Below are 15013 nucleotides of genomic sequence, written 5' to 3'. Positions count from 1 at the left end.
AAGGTGGGCACATGTTCCATCCTCCACTGAACAAACCCAGGTCAACTCTGTGCACAGCGCCCCCTGCTGGGGATTTTGGGGGAACACCACACCAGAAGATGAGGGTGTCGGAAACTGGCTGTCCATGGAGAGCCGGGAATGTAGGCCTGGCCCCATGGTCAGGATGGGCGATGATGGTGTTGGCAGGGGCTGACTATGTAGAGGGGATGATTCATGGGTCGAGTCTTAGGTGAGGCCCCTGAAGGAGAGGAGGTGTCAGGGAAAGAACACGGACGGTGTCCCCCAGAGAGGTACCACAGGCAACAGGCAGCCCAGCGAAGGACCGGAAGCTAAGGAGGAGGGGCTCCTAGGTGAAGGTGACCACCAGCTCGATCAGAGGCTGCAGACAGGACTCCGAGAACGAGAGCTCAGAGCACGCAACCCGACTTGGATTCTGGAATGTGGAAGTGCTTCCTGATCTTCAAGAGTAGGATTTGTGGTGTCAGTGTTGGTGAGGGTGAGGGAGGAAGGGGGAGGTGCAGAGTAGAGGTGGTGGATGAGGACTCTCGGTCTACAGAGTGTGCCTGAGGGAAGGGAGAGACACTGGTTGAAGAGCCAGGGTCTGGAGGAGGCAGAGTCCGACACGTTCAGCTTTAGGGGACAATGGGGGATGTGCCCACCCCACACACCCAATGCTGAGCGGCTCTTCACGTGGCAGCGTCTCTGAGAATCTCTGCTCTGAGGCCCCACCAAGGGATCGATAAGTGGCCATCGGCGACCTAAGGTCTGGAGTGGGTGCAGTCAGGTCAAGTGCCCTAAATGGCTCACCAGGGGAGACTGGCTGGAGAGGCCTCAGAAGCAGGGCTGGGGTTAGGTGAGGTGAGTGGGGGACTCCCCTCAGGCACAGAATTTCAGGAGGCACCAAAAAGCACAACAATCATGATAAATGACATCCTCATGCAATATTTTGAAAATAAAAATTAATGCACAAAGATCCGGAATGAACTAAAATATCAAAAATTTAAATAAAGGTTAGTATGTGGAATGAATTGTTTCCCGCCAAAATTCCTATCGTGAAGCCTTCAATAAACCCTCCCTCCCAAGATCTCTTTCTCTCTCTTTGCCCTGTGAGGACAGTTAGAAGGGGGCCATTTACCAGAAGGAAGAGACAGTTCACCAGCCCCGGTATCCTGCAGGAACTTGATCCTGACCTGCAGCCTCCAGAACCACGAGACAATCCATGTCTGCCCTTTGAGCCCCTCCGTCTGTGGTGTTCTGCTACGGCGGCCCAACTGACTAAATGCTTAAGTGCCAAACACCTCACAGCCTCAGGAAAGGGGAGAAATGTCCCTTCCTATATATAAGATTTTATATTATTTTTTTAATGGTTATCTTTTCCCATAACATTAAAGGTGCTCAAAAAGTGTAAGTTTGCTTCCATTAAAACCAGGAAAATAAAATTATCATCAGTTCTGTTTTTGGTATAAATAAGGTACTTAAAATTAAAATAATGTTATACATTTTCATACCTCTATTTTACAATTTTCTAATAGTTTTTCCAATATTTAATGTTCTGTCAATAAAAATCCAACCATTAAAAATATACAATACCACCTGTGCAGGGCTGCACATTTCTCCTTCCACCTCTGGCACCAAGATGGCTTGGGAGCGCACTGCTCAGAACCCAAGGTAAGACTCTTCTAAGGTTTCTTTTATTGCTCATTTATTTTACTTTTCCTTATTACTAAAGTAATGCCTACCCATTAAAAAAATAATAATCTGGAAGCAAACGCCCAAGGAGAAGAGCAAATGGAATACATATTACCCCATTCACTTGGAAACCTGCTAGCGTTAACTCTGAGTCAGATGGTTCACGTTCCAGTCTCTGCCCATGAATACTGAGGAAAAAGAGCAGAGGCAGCTGTGTTCAGCACGCCGCTGTTTCTCCGTCCCTCCCCCGCTCCATCCAGGCTGTGGGAGGTGGGTGTGTGAGAGGGAGCAGAGCATATGGGCTCAGCCCTTCTTTTCTTGGGAGGAATCGGGCTGCCCACAGCAAGCTGTGCTCTGGTAAGTTCTGCTCCTCTGAGTTGCACCCACCACCTCTGCCTCACAGCAAACCTGTCCTGTTGCCATCAGGGAGCCCACTGCCCTAAAAGGAAGGGGGGGGGGTCTTGTTTACTGAACCACAACTACACAGCGTATCTATACACGCTCATGTGCACACACACACAGAAACAAAACACAACATAACAGAAAACCCCCTCAAAACTAGAGTTAATTGAATGAAGATACTCAATTTTGCCCAAACCACCTTTTCATCCAAATTTTTCGGTGGTCAGCTTGGTTTTTGTCCTCATCGTTTTTAATCAAAAGACCAAGAGCCATCTTTTAATGAGTCATCCTAAAAGAAACAGCTCTCATCTTCTACACTTTCTTGTATATTTATCTGGTATCAAGCAGCTACCAGATGGGTTGTTTTTTCCTCTCCCTGTTGACCAGAGAAAGGAGTTCATACTATGAACAGACCCTCAGAAGCCTCTGGAATTCTCATCTTTTAGGTCTTGCCCACTGAGGTTTAGGTTGTACACACAGTGCAGCTTATGAGTCAGTGCATGGCCGTTTGGGCCCCAGGGGGGATCTGTGGTTGGAGCTGAGGCTCCGTGTGCTGTTGTGTGGTCGGTCCGTCTGTACCTGGGCATGCTCCTGGCTGGGCACGGCGCTCAGACCCGTTGCTGCCATGTATGTGCTGCCAATGGTCTTGATCTTTTCAACTCCACTGAATTTCGGCTTGGACAGCAACTGTGAAGCAGTGACAAACATTCAGTGACTCACCTTGGTGCACTTTCTAAAGACAGTCTCAAACTCCAGTTCACAGTAGTGGGAATATGACTTATTTCAACCACTGCTTACTCACACTTTGACCTTGGGCTTTGGTGAGAAAGAACACTTCATATGTTCCACAAAGAGTGTGTCCTTGTAAGGAAATGCAGTATAATGGTCTACTTACAATTAACATGAATTGCCTTTTAAAATCTGCTACTGAAGGAACTAGGGTAAATTACGATGCAAGTGACAATGGCCTCAAATAAATTTCCCAACTCTGGGTTTGAAAGGCTTAACACAAACATGATTCAGTGGGGGAGGTCTTCCGTGCATGGGGAGGGTGATTTATGACGAATTATAGTGCCAAGAACTGGCTTTTGCCTCTGAGCTCCAGATGTAAAGGGAATAATGATCTAGAATGGCTCCCCCCATCAGATCTGACCTGAATATTTCTTGTCCCAGTTTCTGGTACCAGTTACCAGCTTCCTACTGGCCTCCTTCCCATCCAAGTACATTAGGACTTGAGGTGGGATGGAGAATAGGTAAAAATAAGAGCAGAAGCTGTAGGAAAGAGAAGGGGTGGAGAGAGGAAGGGAAGGAAACTCTGAAAGGTTCTGTCTGCATCTGCTCAGGAGGACAATGGCACCAACTGAGGACTGGGAACATCCTGACCCTTTGTTGGCAGTCCTGCTTTTGGGCATACCAGTGGGAATCTCTACTTGCCATGCCTTCACCGTAAGTCTTGAGTCAACCTCATGGTCACAATGGTGGGAAGAGAGAAATGCACAGGTCACACAAGACATTTAGAAGGCTGGCCTGAATCCATCCTACCACATCAGTAATTTCATCCCTGTATTTCAAAGTTCCATGGATCCTAATGAACCTACGTGCACGTATGTCAATTTTGCTACATTTCGCTTGATATCTGTAAGAATGATGTAGCATCAACACCCTTAAAACCATAGGCGGGTTTGTTCTTAACCAGAAAACAAAACACATTATTCTCTATGTAGGCAGAATATTGGAAATTGAAAAATGACACCTATTTCAAATTCTGAAACATACACTTTGTACCCTCTAAAATATATTATCCCTCATACAGACTGCTTGTTCAGTAATAAAGCATGTCATCCCTGCACAGTTCAAGTTGATCTCTGACCTTGGAGTATGCCAAGATAGACACGCCAATAATCTACTATGATAAATACATCCATTATCTCTTTTTATATCAAGAGATAAGCAAGTATTTTTCTTGGAGCTCAAGCCTTTTGAGAAAAATTCATGAGCACACTGGAAAGATATTTTATTGATATTGATTTTGGTACTTGTTCCTAGGAATCATACTATCTCACACATAAAATGTATTTCTCTCTCCAAAATTAGTCAAGGACAATAATAGAGCAAAATAATTTAATTTTTAGTCAGTAACCACAAATTACTCCAAAAGACATATTTTAAGATATGCCACAAGATTGGACTAACTTCAAATGCAATGGCCACAAGAATGCCAAAGTGTGGGATGGGGGCTACCCCTACCTGTCAAGGGTAATTCTCAAGTACCTACATCATCAAAGTCGGCGATGATCTCATTCAGGAGCCGAAGGCATTCCAGGCCCTCCTTGTTCACATCTGATTCTGTGTAGAATTCTTTGAAATCCGGAATAGAGGCAAACATGACGCAGACACAGTCATAGGACTGGTGGTATAACTCCTGCCCAGGAGAAAAGGAAGAGCTGAGCACTAGAAAATCTTTTCAATGAACACGCTCTTAAGGCAAGTGTTTCTTTATGCTAGAAACAGTGAAGAAATCACCCAGTGCCCCACTCCACCTCCCCCATACCAGCCCCAAGCCCATTCCAGATCCTGGCCATTGAAGGCGGTGAAGGCTTCTAAGGAGCAGGACGCAGGCTCTGAATCCTCAACACAGTGCTTCCACTGCCACTCTCAGCTAATAGGAGGGGTCCTTCCAGTAAAATCCTCTCTGCCATCTCTACCTTAGACCATGACAAGAGATCACAGACTTCTGGCTTAGGGAAGAAGTATCCTTTAAGCTACTGAAGGCAAACAAATGATCTCCCAAACTACTATATTGGTTTAACATGACTTGTGATGGCTACATCCTTTGCATTGAGGTCTTCATGCATTTTATTCTTTAGTGTCTCCTGAAAGGAGCAGATGAAACCCATTGAGGTACTTCTCAATTACACCAGAAAGAACGACTGAAACTCTCCAGGTTACTTATTCATACTCAAGATAGCCTTTTGTTTTTAAGTAGAAAGAGGCTCAGAGTTCTTCATCTGTAGACATGAATAAAATTAGTGTCTTGTCAATACAATTTTAAGGTGTTTCAATAATGTTTTCAACATACAACCTTCAAGTTCAGTGACTTTCAGAAAGGAAGGGCTGTTATGTGGGCACAGGGGCTGGTCCTGGGTGTGAAGAGCTGTCTTCCCACTGGTGCTGGCTCATCAGGGCCCGCAGGCGACACGACACAGGCAGGAAGGCCAGGTGCCATGGTGGGCACAGTGCAGTGTGGGAAACACCCCCTCCACCAGGGACTGTGAGGAGCATTCTGTTAAACAAGATGGCCAACCTCCAAGTGGAGAAAGAATGCTGGTGGCCAGGGCTTCCTGTGTGCCTGTCAGGGCGAGAGAATCCACTCCGCATGGACGTTATCATGAGCTCTGCTCTCTGGGTCACCCAGATGAGTCCCTCAGCAGGGAGAGAGCACTTCAAGAGCCCTCTAAGTCCAAGGTTTGGTGGCCTCTCAGAAGAACCATTCTTTCCCACAGAGGTCTCATAACACACACATCAGGACAATGGCGACCCATGAAGGTCATAACCACTTCCTGAAAAATCTAGACTCATGTCGGCTTCCTATTCTCAGGGCCAACCACTCTGTAATGCCTTCTGCTCCTGCCTCACAATCTTCACAAAATATATGAACAATGGAATCAAGGTTTCTCTTTTCTACTTGGCTCTCAATATGGTTGAGCTGGCCCATTGTGCAAACCTGTACTTTGTCTCTCTGAGGAGTTGTTTCTGTGAATATTCGTGTCCTGGGAAGACAACATGGGGCACATGTGACTGCCAAGCTTAGATTCTAGTAATGCTGACGAAGCCGGGGAGTCAGGGTACAGGGGAGAGAGAACCCCCTAGAAGCCTGTTCTAGTTAAAAATGCCAGTTTTATAAAAGAAATATATATTTCACTGACTTCCCTGCTCCTCAGGAAAAGGAATACATCTGCAAGACAAAGAACTATTTTCTGTCCCCTGCATTTCCCCACTGTCTGCTGACACTGGCCAGAGTGACCGTCTGGGGAATGATGATGACAAGAGGAAGGCGGGAAAAACTCAGCACTGACTCCACGCCTGCTGCCTGAATAGGCCACAGGCATTAACCTGCCCCTGACTACACTCCTAAGAGGCTGGGACTATTGTCCTCAATGTACAGAAGGGGAGACTGAGGGGAAGGTGGTTACATTACTTGCCCAAGGTCGCAGTTACCAAGTCTGATGCACACTTGACTCTTATAAACACTATACTTTACACGTGAACCTGCATCTCCCGATGACCACAGACCATGCTGCTTAGATTGAGGGGTGGTGTGGGCCTCCAACCATGTGCCGGTCATGTGACTTTACCTTTCTCCTTTCCCCCTGAGGTCTTCAAGGGCATGCGGAAATGGGAGACAATGAAACAAAACTGAACTGACTGGCAGTTTGGATGAAGGTCCATTTTAACTGCACTGGTTTGGAGTCTAATAAAACAAGGTTTATCTGTTGGAAGGAGTCTGGCGTGTTATCTCATTCCGCTGTCCTCAAACAGGAATGCATGGGACGGTCACCAATGGGTCTCCCCCTGACCAAACGTCACCTGGGGTTGGCTCCAAGCATGTGCATGTTTTGGAAAAGGTCCATGGGTTCTTCTGCGGTGCAGCTGGATTACGAATCACAGGCTAAATGAGGAAATGGAAGGTCAGTGGAGCGGGGTGACACACCAAGGCTCCCAGCTGGCCTCGGGGCCAGGACTAATCTCTGGAGCCCTGGTTGGGCACTCTGCAGGTGGTGAGTGCTGCTGGGGGCCTGGGCTGCAAACCACTCACCCACTCTCTCTACAGATCAGTCACTTGGAACCTTTGGGGAAACACCAAGGATGAGCATGCATCTCTGGCCCCGTGGTCTCTGATTCAGGGCTCAAGGACTATTCTTGAGAAACAGGGAAACTTCACCAATGGGAAGCCTCATAAATTCCCTGGAGCCAGTGAAATGTGCAGGGCTTAGAACCATACCCTAAACTCATGAGAGGCTCCCTCAGGTCTTTGGGTTGGGCTTGGGGGCCAGAGAGGACCACAAGCTGATTGGTTGATGGCCTGTACTTGTTTCAGATTTCTAGAGGATCCGGGCATGGGGGCAGGGCAAGTGGGCAGCCTTTGAGGAGATTTTGGAATTCAAAGTCTAGAATGGGTGACTCTCGTTGGGCACACAGCTGCCAGAAGGTATCCCCGAGCTTTGGAGTTAGAAATAACCTTAGGCGTCATTTCAACACTCGCTCACACGTAACCACTCTGCCAGACAAGCTCAAGTAATTAAAAAATAATCACAGAACAACTGCATCTCTGTGCCCACTGCCCCTTTTAGTCTGCTGAGTGAGACCCGTTCTCCTACCCAATCCAACCCTGGACAAAGACTTGGGACAACCCCATGGCCCTTTCTGTCACTATTGGGTGATTCAAGTCCTCTTGTCAGTAATTAAAGTGCCCAGCGCAATGAGTGGTCAGAACTTGGAACCTGGCTGAATGTGGGGCTCTTCTCCTTCAGCAGCATAAGGCTGCTGCAGTGGGGGGGCCTGGGGGAGGGGGTAAGGGGCGCGATTGGCTTCTACACTCTCTCTATTCATGCTTCTACTTTGACCCTCCCCAGCTTGCTTAGTCAGGCTTTGCAGACCTCCAGGGTTGCAGGCCAGGGAGAGAAGGAAGTGTCTGATGGAGCAGGAAAGCGCTCCATTGACTCCATCATGCTCCTAGGGCACTCACGCCTGGCGGACATTGCCATGGGTGACTGAAGACTCCCTGTTGCTTCCTCCATCACTGAACATCCCACCTGAGGTTCCCTTGCTGTGGACAATACACTCCCTCCTGCTTGCGACCACTCTCTGCCCCAGGCTCTCTGGCTATTCTTACAGCTTCTCTGCTGGGGCCTGTTCACCCCTCCAGGTGGCTCTGAAGAACAGCATCTCAAAGAACCCTATGCCAGCGGTCTTTCCCTCGCTCTGTCCCTGAGCAGTGTTCAGCCTCCTTTGCCCTCCCAAGCCCGGACAGTTATACCCCCACCCACACCCCCAGCTCTCTCGGCCCAGAAACTTCAATCAGTCCCTGCCCTCTGCATTTTCTCCTTGTCAGGGACCTGCCTGTCACTTGTATCCCCCAGAGGTAGGTGTCTTCCCAGGATACCACTCAGTGGCTCTAGCATAGGGTACACATGGCAGGTTCCTGCCCATGCAGAAGGCTAGAGGTGAAGGGAAAATCCGTGGGGGGCTGCCAGCACCCCTCTTCCAGCCTCCAACCTCCTGCGCATTCCTACGCTTCCTTCTAGGGAAGGGTTGAGAATCACGCAACCAGTTTTCAGGAAGAGCATTTGTAAGTGAACAAATGGTTTAGTGCCCCCTCTGGAACCAGGGAGGTCCCGCTTGTGTGGCACAGGCTGAAACTGACTTTAGCATCTGGTGTGTGTGTGTGTGTGCACGCGCACACACACACCGCCCCTCCCTCCTGGGGGCCCGCTGCATGCTAGGGTCCAGGCCACATGTTAGGACCCGCAGATGAACACCACAAGCCCTGCCTTAGGGAGCACAGGGTCTACTTGGAGAGAGAGAGCAAGTGAAGAGAACAAGAGAACAAAGTGTGATTGGTGCTGCTCAGGCCCAGGCGTGGACAGCTCTGCTTGGTGTCCTAGAAAATGTTCAGAACTGCCACTAGCACTCAGTTTCCAAACTCCTAGCCAGGAGGACCTCCCATCCCCCACTCCCCCCCACCCCCAGTTGACCTATGTGCTAACCATTTAGCACCTGTGCCCCCAGTTGTCACCTAATTTATTATGCCCTAATTTAAATGCCCTAATTTATTCAGGGGAGTCAAGTGATTAGACAGCACAAAAGCTTCTCTGACAAGCTGGACAGCATTCTAGCCCGACTCTACAAGGAACATGGTTGAGGGGTCTGGCTGGAGGGGTGACGGCGGCAGGGGCTCACAGCCGGGAAGGACGGTGCTGTTTGGGCACCGGGTGAATCCCCACATCCCTGCAGGGACATCTGGGTCCTGTTTAGATCAAGCCTCAGCTCTCCCGCAATGAGGCTGCCTGGCTCAGCATCACAAGCCATCCCTACCACCTGGAGACTCCATTCGGCGACCAAATGTGGTCTTTTCAACAAGTGATGAAAGCTAGCTTTGATGTCTGCTCAAGAGGCCTCTCGAAACGTTCCTGCTACAACATGGCAGTTTCAAGGGCTCGGGTCCAGGCACACAGAGCTCCTCCCCGAGCCTGAATGGCCTATAGCCTGGATCTGGCCAAGACCCTGGGCAGCTGAGGGACGGAGAAGCTTGCAGAAGTGGTAAGCACGTCCCGAGGGAAGGAAGAGGCGCCTGCAGACATGCACAGTGGCTCTGCCCACACGCTGGGAGCACAGGCGGACTGAACAGGTTTTCATCGAAATCAAAGCTTTCGGGGATTGTTATTGTGATTAAATCATTCTTTACTTCTGAGGGGAAATTCATTTCCTCTGAACATCCATGTGGTGGGCTGGAGAATCAAAAAGAGCTGCAAGGCTCTTTGCTAACATCGGTCCTGGCCGAGGTCACGTGTCATGTTCCCAAGGAACGTTCCAGAAAACCATGCCTTGGTAATGCTTATGGTGGAACTGAAAGGCATGCTCCTGTCCTTCCCCCCCACCAAAAGTAACCCTGGGTCTCTGCATTCAGAAGGTGTGGGTGCTCAGCGCACCCCCCAGAGGAGGACCTGAGAAGGAGGAGCTGCCTGGATGGAGGGCAAAGGGATAACATTGGGGTTTGCTCTCCATCCTCCTTGGGCCGTGTAAAGGGAGGGGGAAGAAGGCATCCTTGAAGCTATTAATAAATTCCAGTGGGCAGTGATTCTTAAGTTTTGCATAAATCTGGGATATTTGCTTACAAGATAACTAAAATTGAGTGTTGACTGCAGGCCAGGCACTGCTCCAAGAGCTCTGCACGAATTATTGCTTTTAAAATCAGTCTCAGCCTCTGAGAGAATGGAGGCCTAGGTCCCACAGCTCAGAAGTGCCAGGGCTGGGCCGGACCTGTGCTCTCAGCCACGAAGAAGGGCCCAGCAGGTGGAGGAAGGCTGGCCTGGGTAGCTGGCGGGGTACACATCCCTTCCCTTGGAGCAGCCTTGCTCTTGGGGTCCCCCCTGTTGGCGGTGCTCTGCCAGGCCTGGTCTGGAATCTGGCAGAAAAGATCCCTCTCCAGGGACTGCAGGATTCCACAACAGCTGGGCCTCTCCTCGGGAAGCCTTAGGGAGAGACAGCACTCACACAGGGGGCATCTACTTGGCCCTGACAACGGAGGTCCTGGGCAGGATCCGTGCCGTCGAACAGCACACATTCCACCATTGTTTAGCAGCAGAAGGCCAAGCAACAGCAGCCTGGCCGGCCTGGGATTCTGGGGCCAGGATTACCCATCGCTGGGGTGGGGAATGGTTTCTTCTGTCCCGGGACGGTCAGGCAAGGACAGAAAGGTCCGATGGGGACAGGAGAAGGCGGACAGCCAACTTGTCAGGAAGTCAGAAGGACGAGGCAGGAGTTTGCTATGGTTTATGCACTCAGATGAGTCTCCTTATAGTGACCTTATTAGGAGTTTTGGGGAAAATAATCCAAAAAACATAATCATCCCTTACTGAGACGCATGGTGGGGGCGCTCAGGACTGTTAGAAGGGGGGTTTAGTGATTCTCTCTCTTGGTTGGCCCTGTGCGGCGAGCCCTGTTTTGCATTCAGGATTTTCCCCAGGAGGCTCATAACCAGCAGAATCTCCTACACCCACCGTTTGATCTTCAGCAACTGCAGAGCAAAACCTGCCCTGCTCAGTGCACTGCCTTTGGGCTGACAGGGCAGGCCGCGCTGTCGGCACGGTGCCCGACGGGGGTCCCTGAAAGCGTTTAATCCCCCCACTTAGAGCGGCAGCTTGTGTAGCTCCCCCCACACTTAACCTACCCGACGAAACCTCTCAGTAAAGTATGGGAAGTTACAACCGAGGTAGTGGTGTGCTGTCGGCCTCCACACGCAGCACCTTGCGGCCCACAACTGTGCAGACGCGAGCGACTGAGTCAGGGACCGTCTCTTTGGTCCAGTGCCCCCGATTTAAGATCCTGTGTGTGTCGCTCCACCCTCCTGAGCAAACTCAGCACCTAGAAACATGTGCGGGGATCGCGGTACCCTGAGTGAAAACCAAAGACCCCTAACGAGGGTCTGCGGCTCCGGAGCCTGGAGCGGCCCGTGGCAGTGAGTTTGAAAGGCTCCGGAACGGGGCACTTTCCCTACAGGGCTGCGGGTGGCCTGGGTCCAGGATCTGGCTCCTGCTGGCAGGGACCAGCCATCCTCGGGAGCCCCCGCGAGCTGGGGATTACTTTGGGGCCTAAGACAGGTTCCAAGTGCACACAGGGATGAAGCGGCCATGGATAAGGCGCCCCAAGGAACTCACTTTCTTTAGCTGTCAGACCGATGGGAAAGAGCAGAGAATCCACTGATTCCCCAGGTCTGGCCCAAGGAGAGGTCAGGAGACATCAGGAGGGGTCTGCCAGGGGGTAGGGCTGATCCCAAGGGCCTTTTCAGGGCTTGAACTAGGCACTCCTCTGGCCAGAAGTAACCTCTTGTGGCCAGATTATTCTCACTCTCTCCATCCCCCCAGCCCGTTTCTAGAACTTTCTTTTCAGTTTTGCAATCCACTTCCTCACAGTGGTGGCCTTTCTGGACTCCCATATTTATGCTACCAGTGCTTGCAGACAAGAGGATGCTGTCCCCTCCAGGCGATGGGGCCACTTCTGCCTCATTCATCTCTGTGTCCAGGCCCAGCACCAGCCTGGCCATGGGGCAGGGGCAACATTAGGCACACGCCGAATTTATGAGCTGAACTGATAATCAGACAGACAGACATAAAGATGCTCTATGTTGCTACTGAAGGCAGATGGCTCCTTCTTAACAGATGCAGTGATTTCATTATCTGTGACCAGCAGGTAGACAGGCTGCCAAATAACCGACCGCCTGTGGGGAACAGCAGGAGAAGAAACAGACGAGTGAGCGGTCCACAGTCAGTCAGACCTGCTGTGGGACCCTGACTGGCCCACCACGCCCAGCATGCTTCCAGGAGGAAGAGAGTGATGACGTCCAGCACCTCACTCACCGCCGGGAGCTTTCTACCTAACGTCAACTATCCAATATGGTACAGGAACACACTGCTCCGAGCCTTCTCACTTGAGACTGCTTTGTACTCCAGCATCATGGAGGTCGGGCTTATCCATTAGCGAGTTCATGCATCTGCAAGTTTCCAGATCCCTCATCTGCTCCCCATCCCAAATGAAAACCTCCCCAAAACATGCATTGCACCTCATCTCTGAAACCCCCACGGCACCAAACATAAGCCTTTGCACACAGTAGGTGCTCAAACACGAGTTTCCCATTGTCAATACATCTGCTGACTCTTGTAAGTCAGGAACGTGAAAGAACTTTCGTGACATCTGATTTCATAAGCCCTTTTGACGTGAAAATGACACCCTCATCTTTCCAATTCTAGTTAAGTATCCACTCCCTCAGAGGCTCCGAGAAATCGCCATCTCCATCCATTCAAGTGAGCAGACTCAAGTCTTTGACCTGCTCTTGTGTGGGTAACGTCTCAGTTCTGTCTACGTCCTATCTTTGAAATTCTAAGGCCCTTTAAAGGCTCTTGGGGAAGCTGCGAGCCACGGGATGCCCGCTGGAATTGTGCCTCTTGATTTGGTCTCTGTTGCGTGCTGGTAAGGGAGGCGGCCCTCACACCACAGAGAGGCCACTTTTGTGACTTGTTTGGAACTCCAGGGCCCCCCATCGCACCCTGAGAACTTCACGTGTTGGGGGAGAAACACCAGGAATAATGAATCCACGTTTGGAGGTGAGTCTAACTCACTAGTCTCAGCTGACGTCTCTATTAACCAACCAGTATCTTCTCAAAATGGACCGGTGCAGGCCAATAGCGGACATCTGGCACACTCGGGTGTCTGGAGGGCCACCGGCCTCCAGGTCAAGGCCAGGGCCCGCTCGCCCTGCCCCGGCCCACCGCCCCGTGGTGCCGCACCTCATTTTTCAGGCTCCGGGCCAGGAAATGCTCCGCTACGTGCGCGGGCAGCACGTTCTCCAGCAGCACGCGGTTCAGGTTCTCCATGGTTTCGATCTCCTCCCGCTCTTTTTTGAACTTGTTCTTCCATAAGAAGTCTAACCTACAGTAATATTCATTCTGTTACAAGAGGACACAGAGGTAAAGAAACAATAGGCATCTTGTCCTGCCAGAGAGCGGAGGTTTTAAAGAGAAAACAAAAAGAATGAAACAAAACTGAAAAAAGAACCCCCCGAACAGAACGGTCACCCTCCCGACGAAGCCCGCTTCTCCCCCAAAATGTCTCCCAGCCAACCCCTCACCTGCATTTGCAAAAAAAAACAAGTTCGGGAAAGAACCCGCCTTGGGAACAGGGGCCGGTGATGACAGTGACGTGGAAGGCTTCTTGCAAAGTTATGTTAATATAAAATGGCTCGAATTATCTTTTGAGAAGAGGCATAATAGAATGTAAACAATGAATAAATGAAAAATAGGAAACGCATTAGCCGAGAGAGTGCAATGTTGGATAATTTGCATTAAAAAAATAATAGTGTTCATTTGTGGCAGTTAGCCTTTACTATTTGAAAATCAATTTTCCCCTACCACAAAATTCCGAGATTAAGTATTCATTGAAAATTTTGTATTTCCTCATTTAGGATTGCATTGTGCTGAGAGAATGACATTGTATTTACACAGAATTTCGTTTGGGTATCATTTAATTAAGATGTGCCTGCTAGTAAAAACGTACATGTTCATGCTTTATAACGTAGTGAAATTTAATGTTTTTTTAAAAAAAACTATTATTATTAATGTAGAGATAGAGAGTCCTGCTTCCTGGCAAAGGGTCTGATTTTGACATCATGTTAGGTCTGCTATGATGTAAATAATTTAATATGGTGAAACAGCCCTGAAAGAATCTTCCTGAAACACAAGGGCCTAATGGGGTGCATTCCAGCACAAACAGTAACTTCCTGACCAAAAAAAAAAAAAAAACATGCAAAGAAGAAATCAATGCTGGGGGTTTGTTTTATTGGTTTGATTAATTATATTAATGCAGTACAAACACACACAGCCTCTTATGCACAGATGGCGATTAAAAAAAAATCACATTTTGAAACCTGAAAGAGTAATGATCATTCATCATTTAGGTTTGATTCAAACCATGTATGATATGCTCAAAAATTATTCCTCCTCCTCTGGTGTGGAATTTATTTTTACTTCGTATAGAGACATTTTTTTTTAAAAGACTGCAAAAGAGATATTTTTAATGTTTGTTTGTATTAAATTTTTACATTAATGCCAAATCCTCCACATTCTGCACTTAGAGAAATCATGCCCTACACTTCCTGAAAAAGCCTCTCACTTGGAGAATAGATTATTTGTTTGGATGAACCAGTGGTGTGACTGGTTCTAAAGTAGGACGACTTGGCAATCCGTGATGATGGCATCGAGAAGACAGAGATGCACGCTCGAGATCAGACAGAGTGAGCCGGGGAGGAACCCAGGAGCAAGCAGGGCAGGCAGCAGGCCCAGCTTAGGGGACTGTGCAGGGTTTCCACGAGCCATACTAAGGGGTGGCTCAGGCCTCCCCGGTGCCTGAGACTGCATCACGGGCAGCATTTGGTAAATCTCTTACAAAAGGAATAGAGGCACTTTGGGACCAGCTCCATTGGACTGAAAGTGACATTTTGGCCAGTCTTTACCTCCCACCTCCCCAGTCAGTACATTCTGCTGGAGGACCCTCTCCTTGAAGGACAAGCCCATTAGAAACTCATGGAGAAGCCCCCAACAGAAGACAGATGTTTCTATCCCAAACCAGTTGAACTGACTCAATGGTGTCC

At 49.3% G+C, this 15013-nt stretch overlaps 1 protein-coding gene across 2 annotated transcripts in view; it reads right to left on the bottom strand.

The window, feature by feature from the left end:
* Window positions 1-15013, bottom strand: part of ADCY2 (adenylate cyclase 2) — a 397031-nt gene that overhangs the window by 17905 nt on the left and 364113 nt on the right. For both annotated transcript variants that reach the window (XM_078066548.1, XM_036104287.2), the window contains exons 20-22: window positions 13155-13313; window positions 4367-4513; window positions 2671-2778 (exon numbers count right to left, since the gene is read on the bottom strand). In XM_078066548.1, coding sequence (XP_077922674.1) covers window positions 2671-2778; window positions 4367-4513; window positions 13155-13313 — 414 coding nt within the window. The remainder of the gene's footprint in view (window positions 1-2670; window positions 2779-4366; window positions 4514-13154; window positions 13314-15013) is intronic.

Source organism: Halichoerus grypus, chromosome 2 (assembly GCF_964656455.1).
Source record: "Halichoerus grypus chromosome 2, mHalGry1.hap1.1, whole genome shotgun sequence".
Classification (NCBI taxonomy): Eukaryota; Metazoa; Chordata; class Mammalia; order Carnivora; family Phocidae; genus Halichoerus; species Halichoerus grypus.
This window is presented reverse-complemented; position numbering and strand designations above follow the sequence as displayed.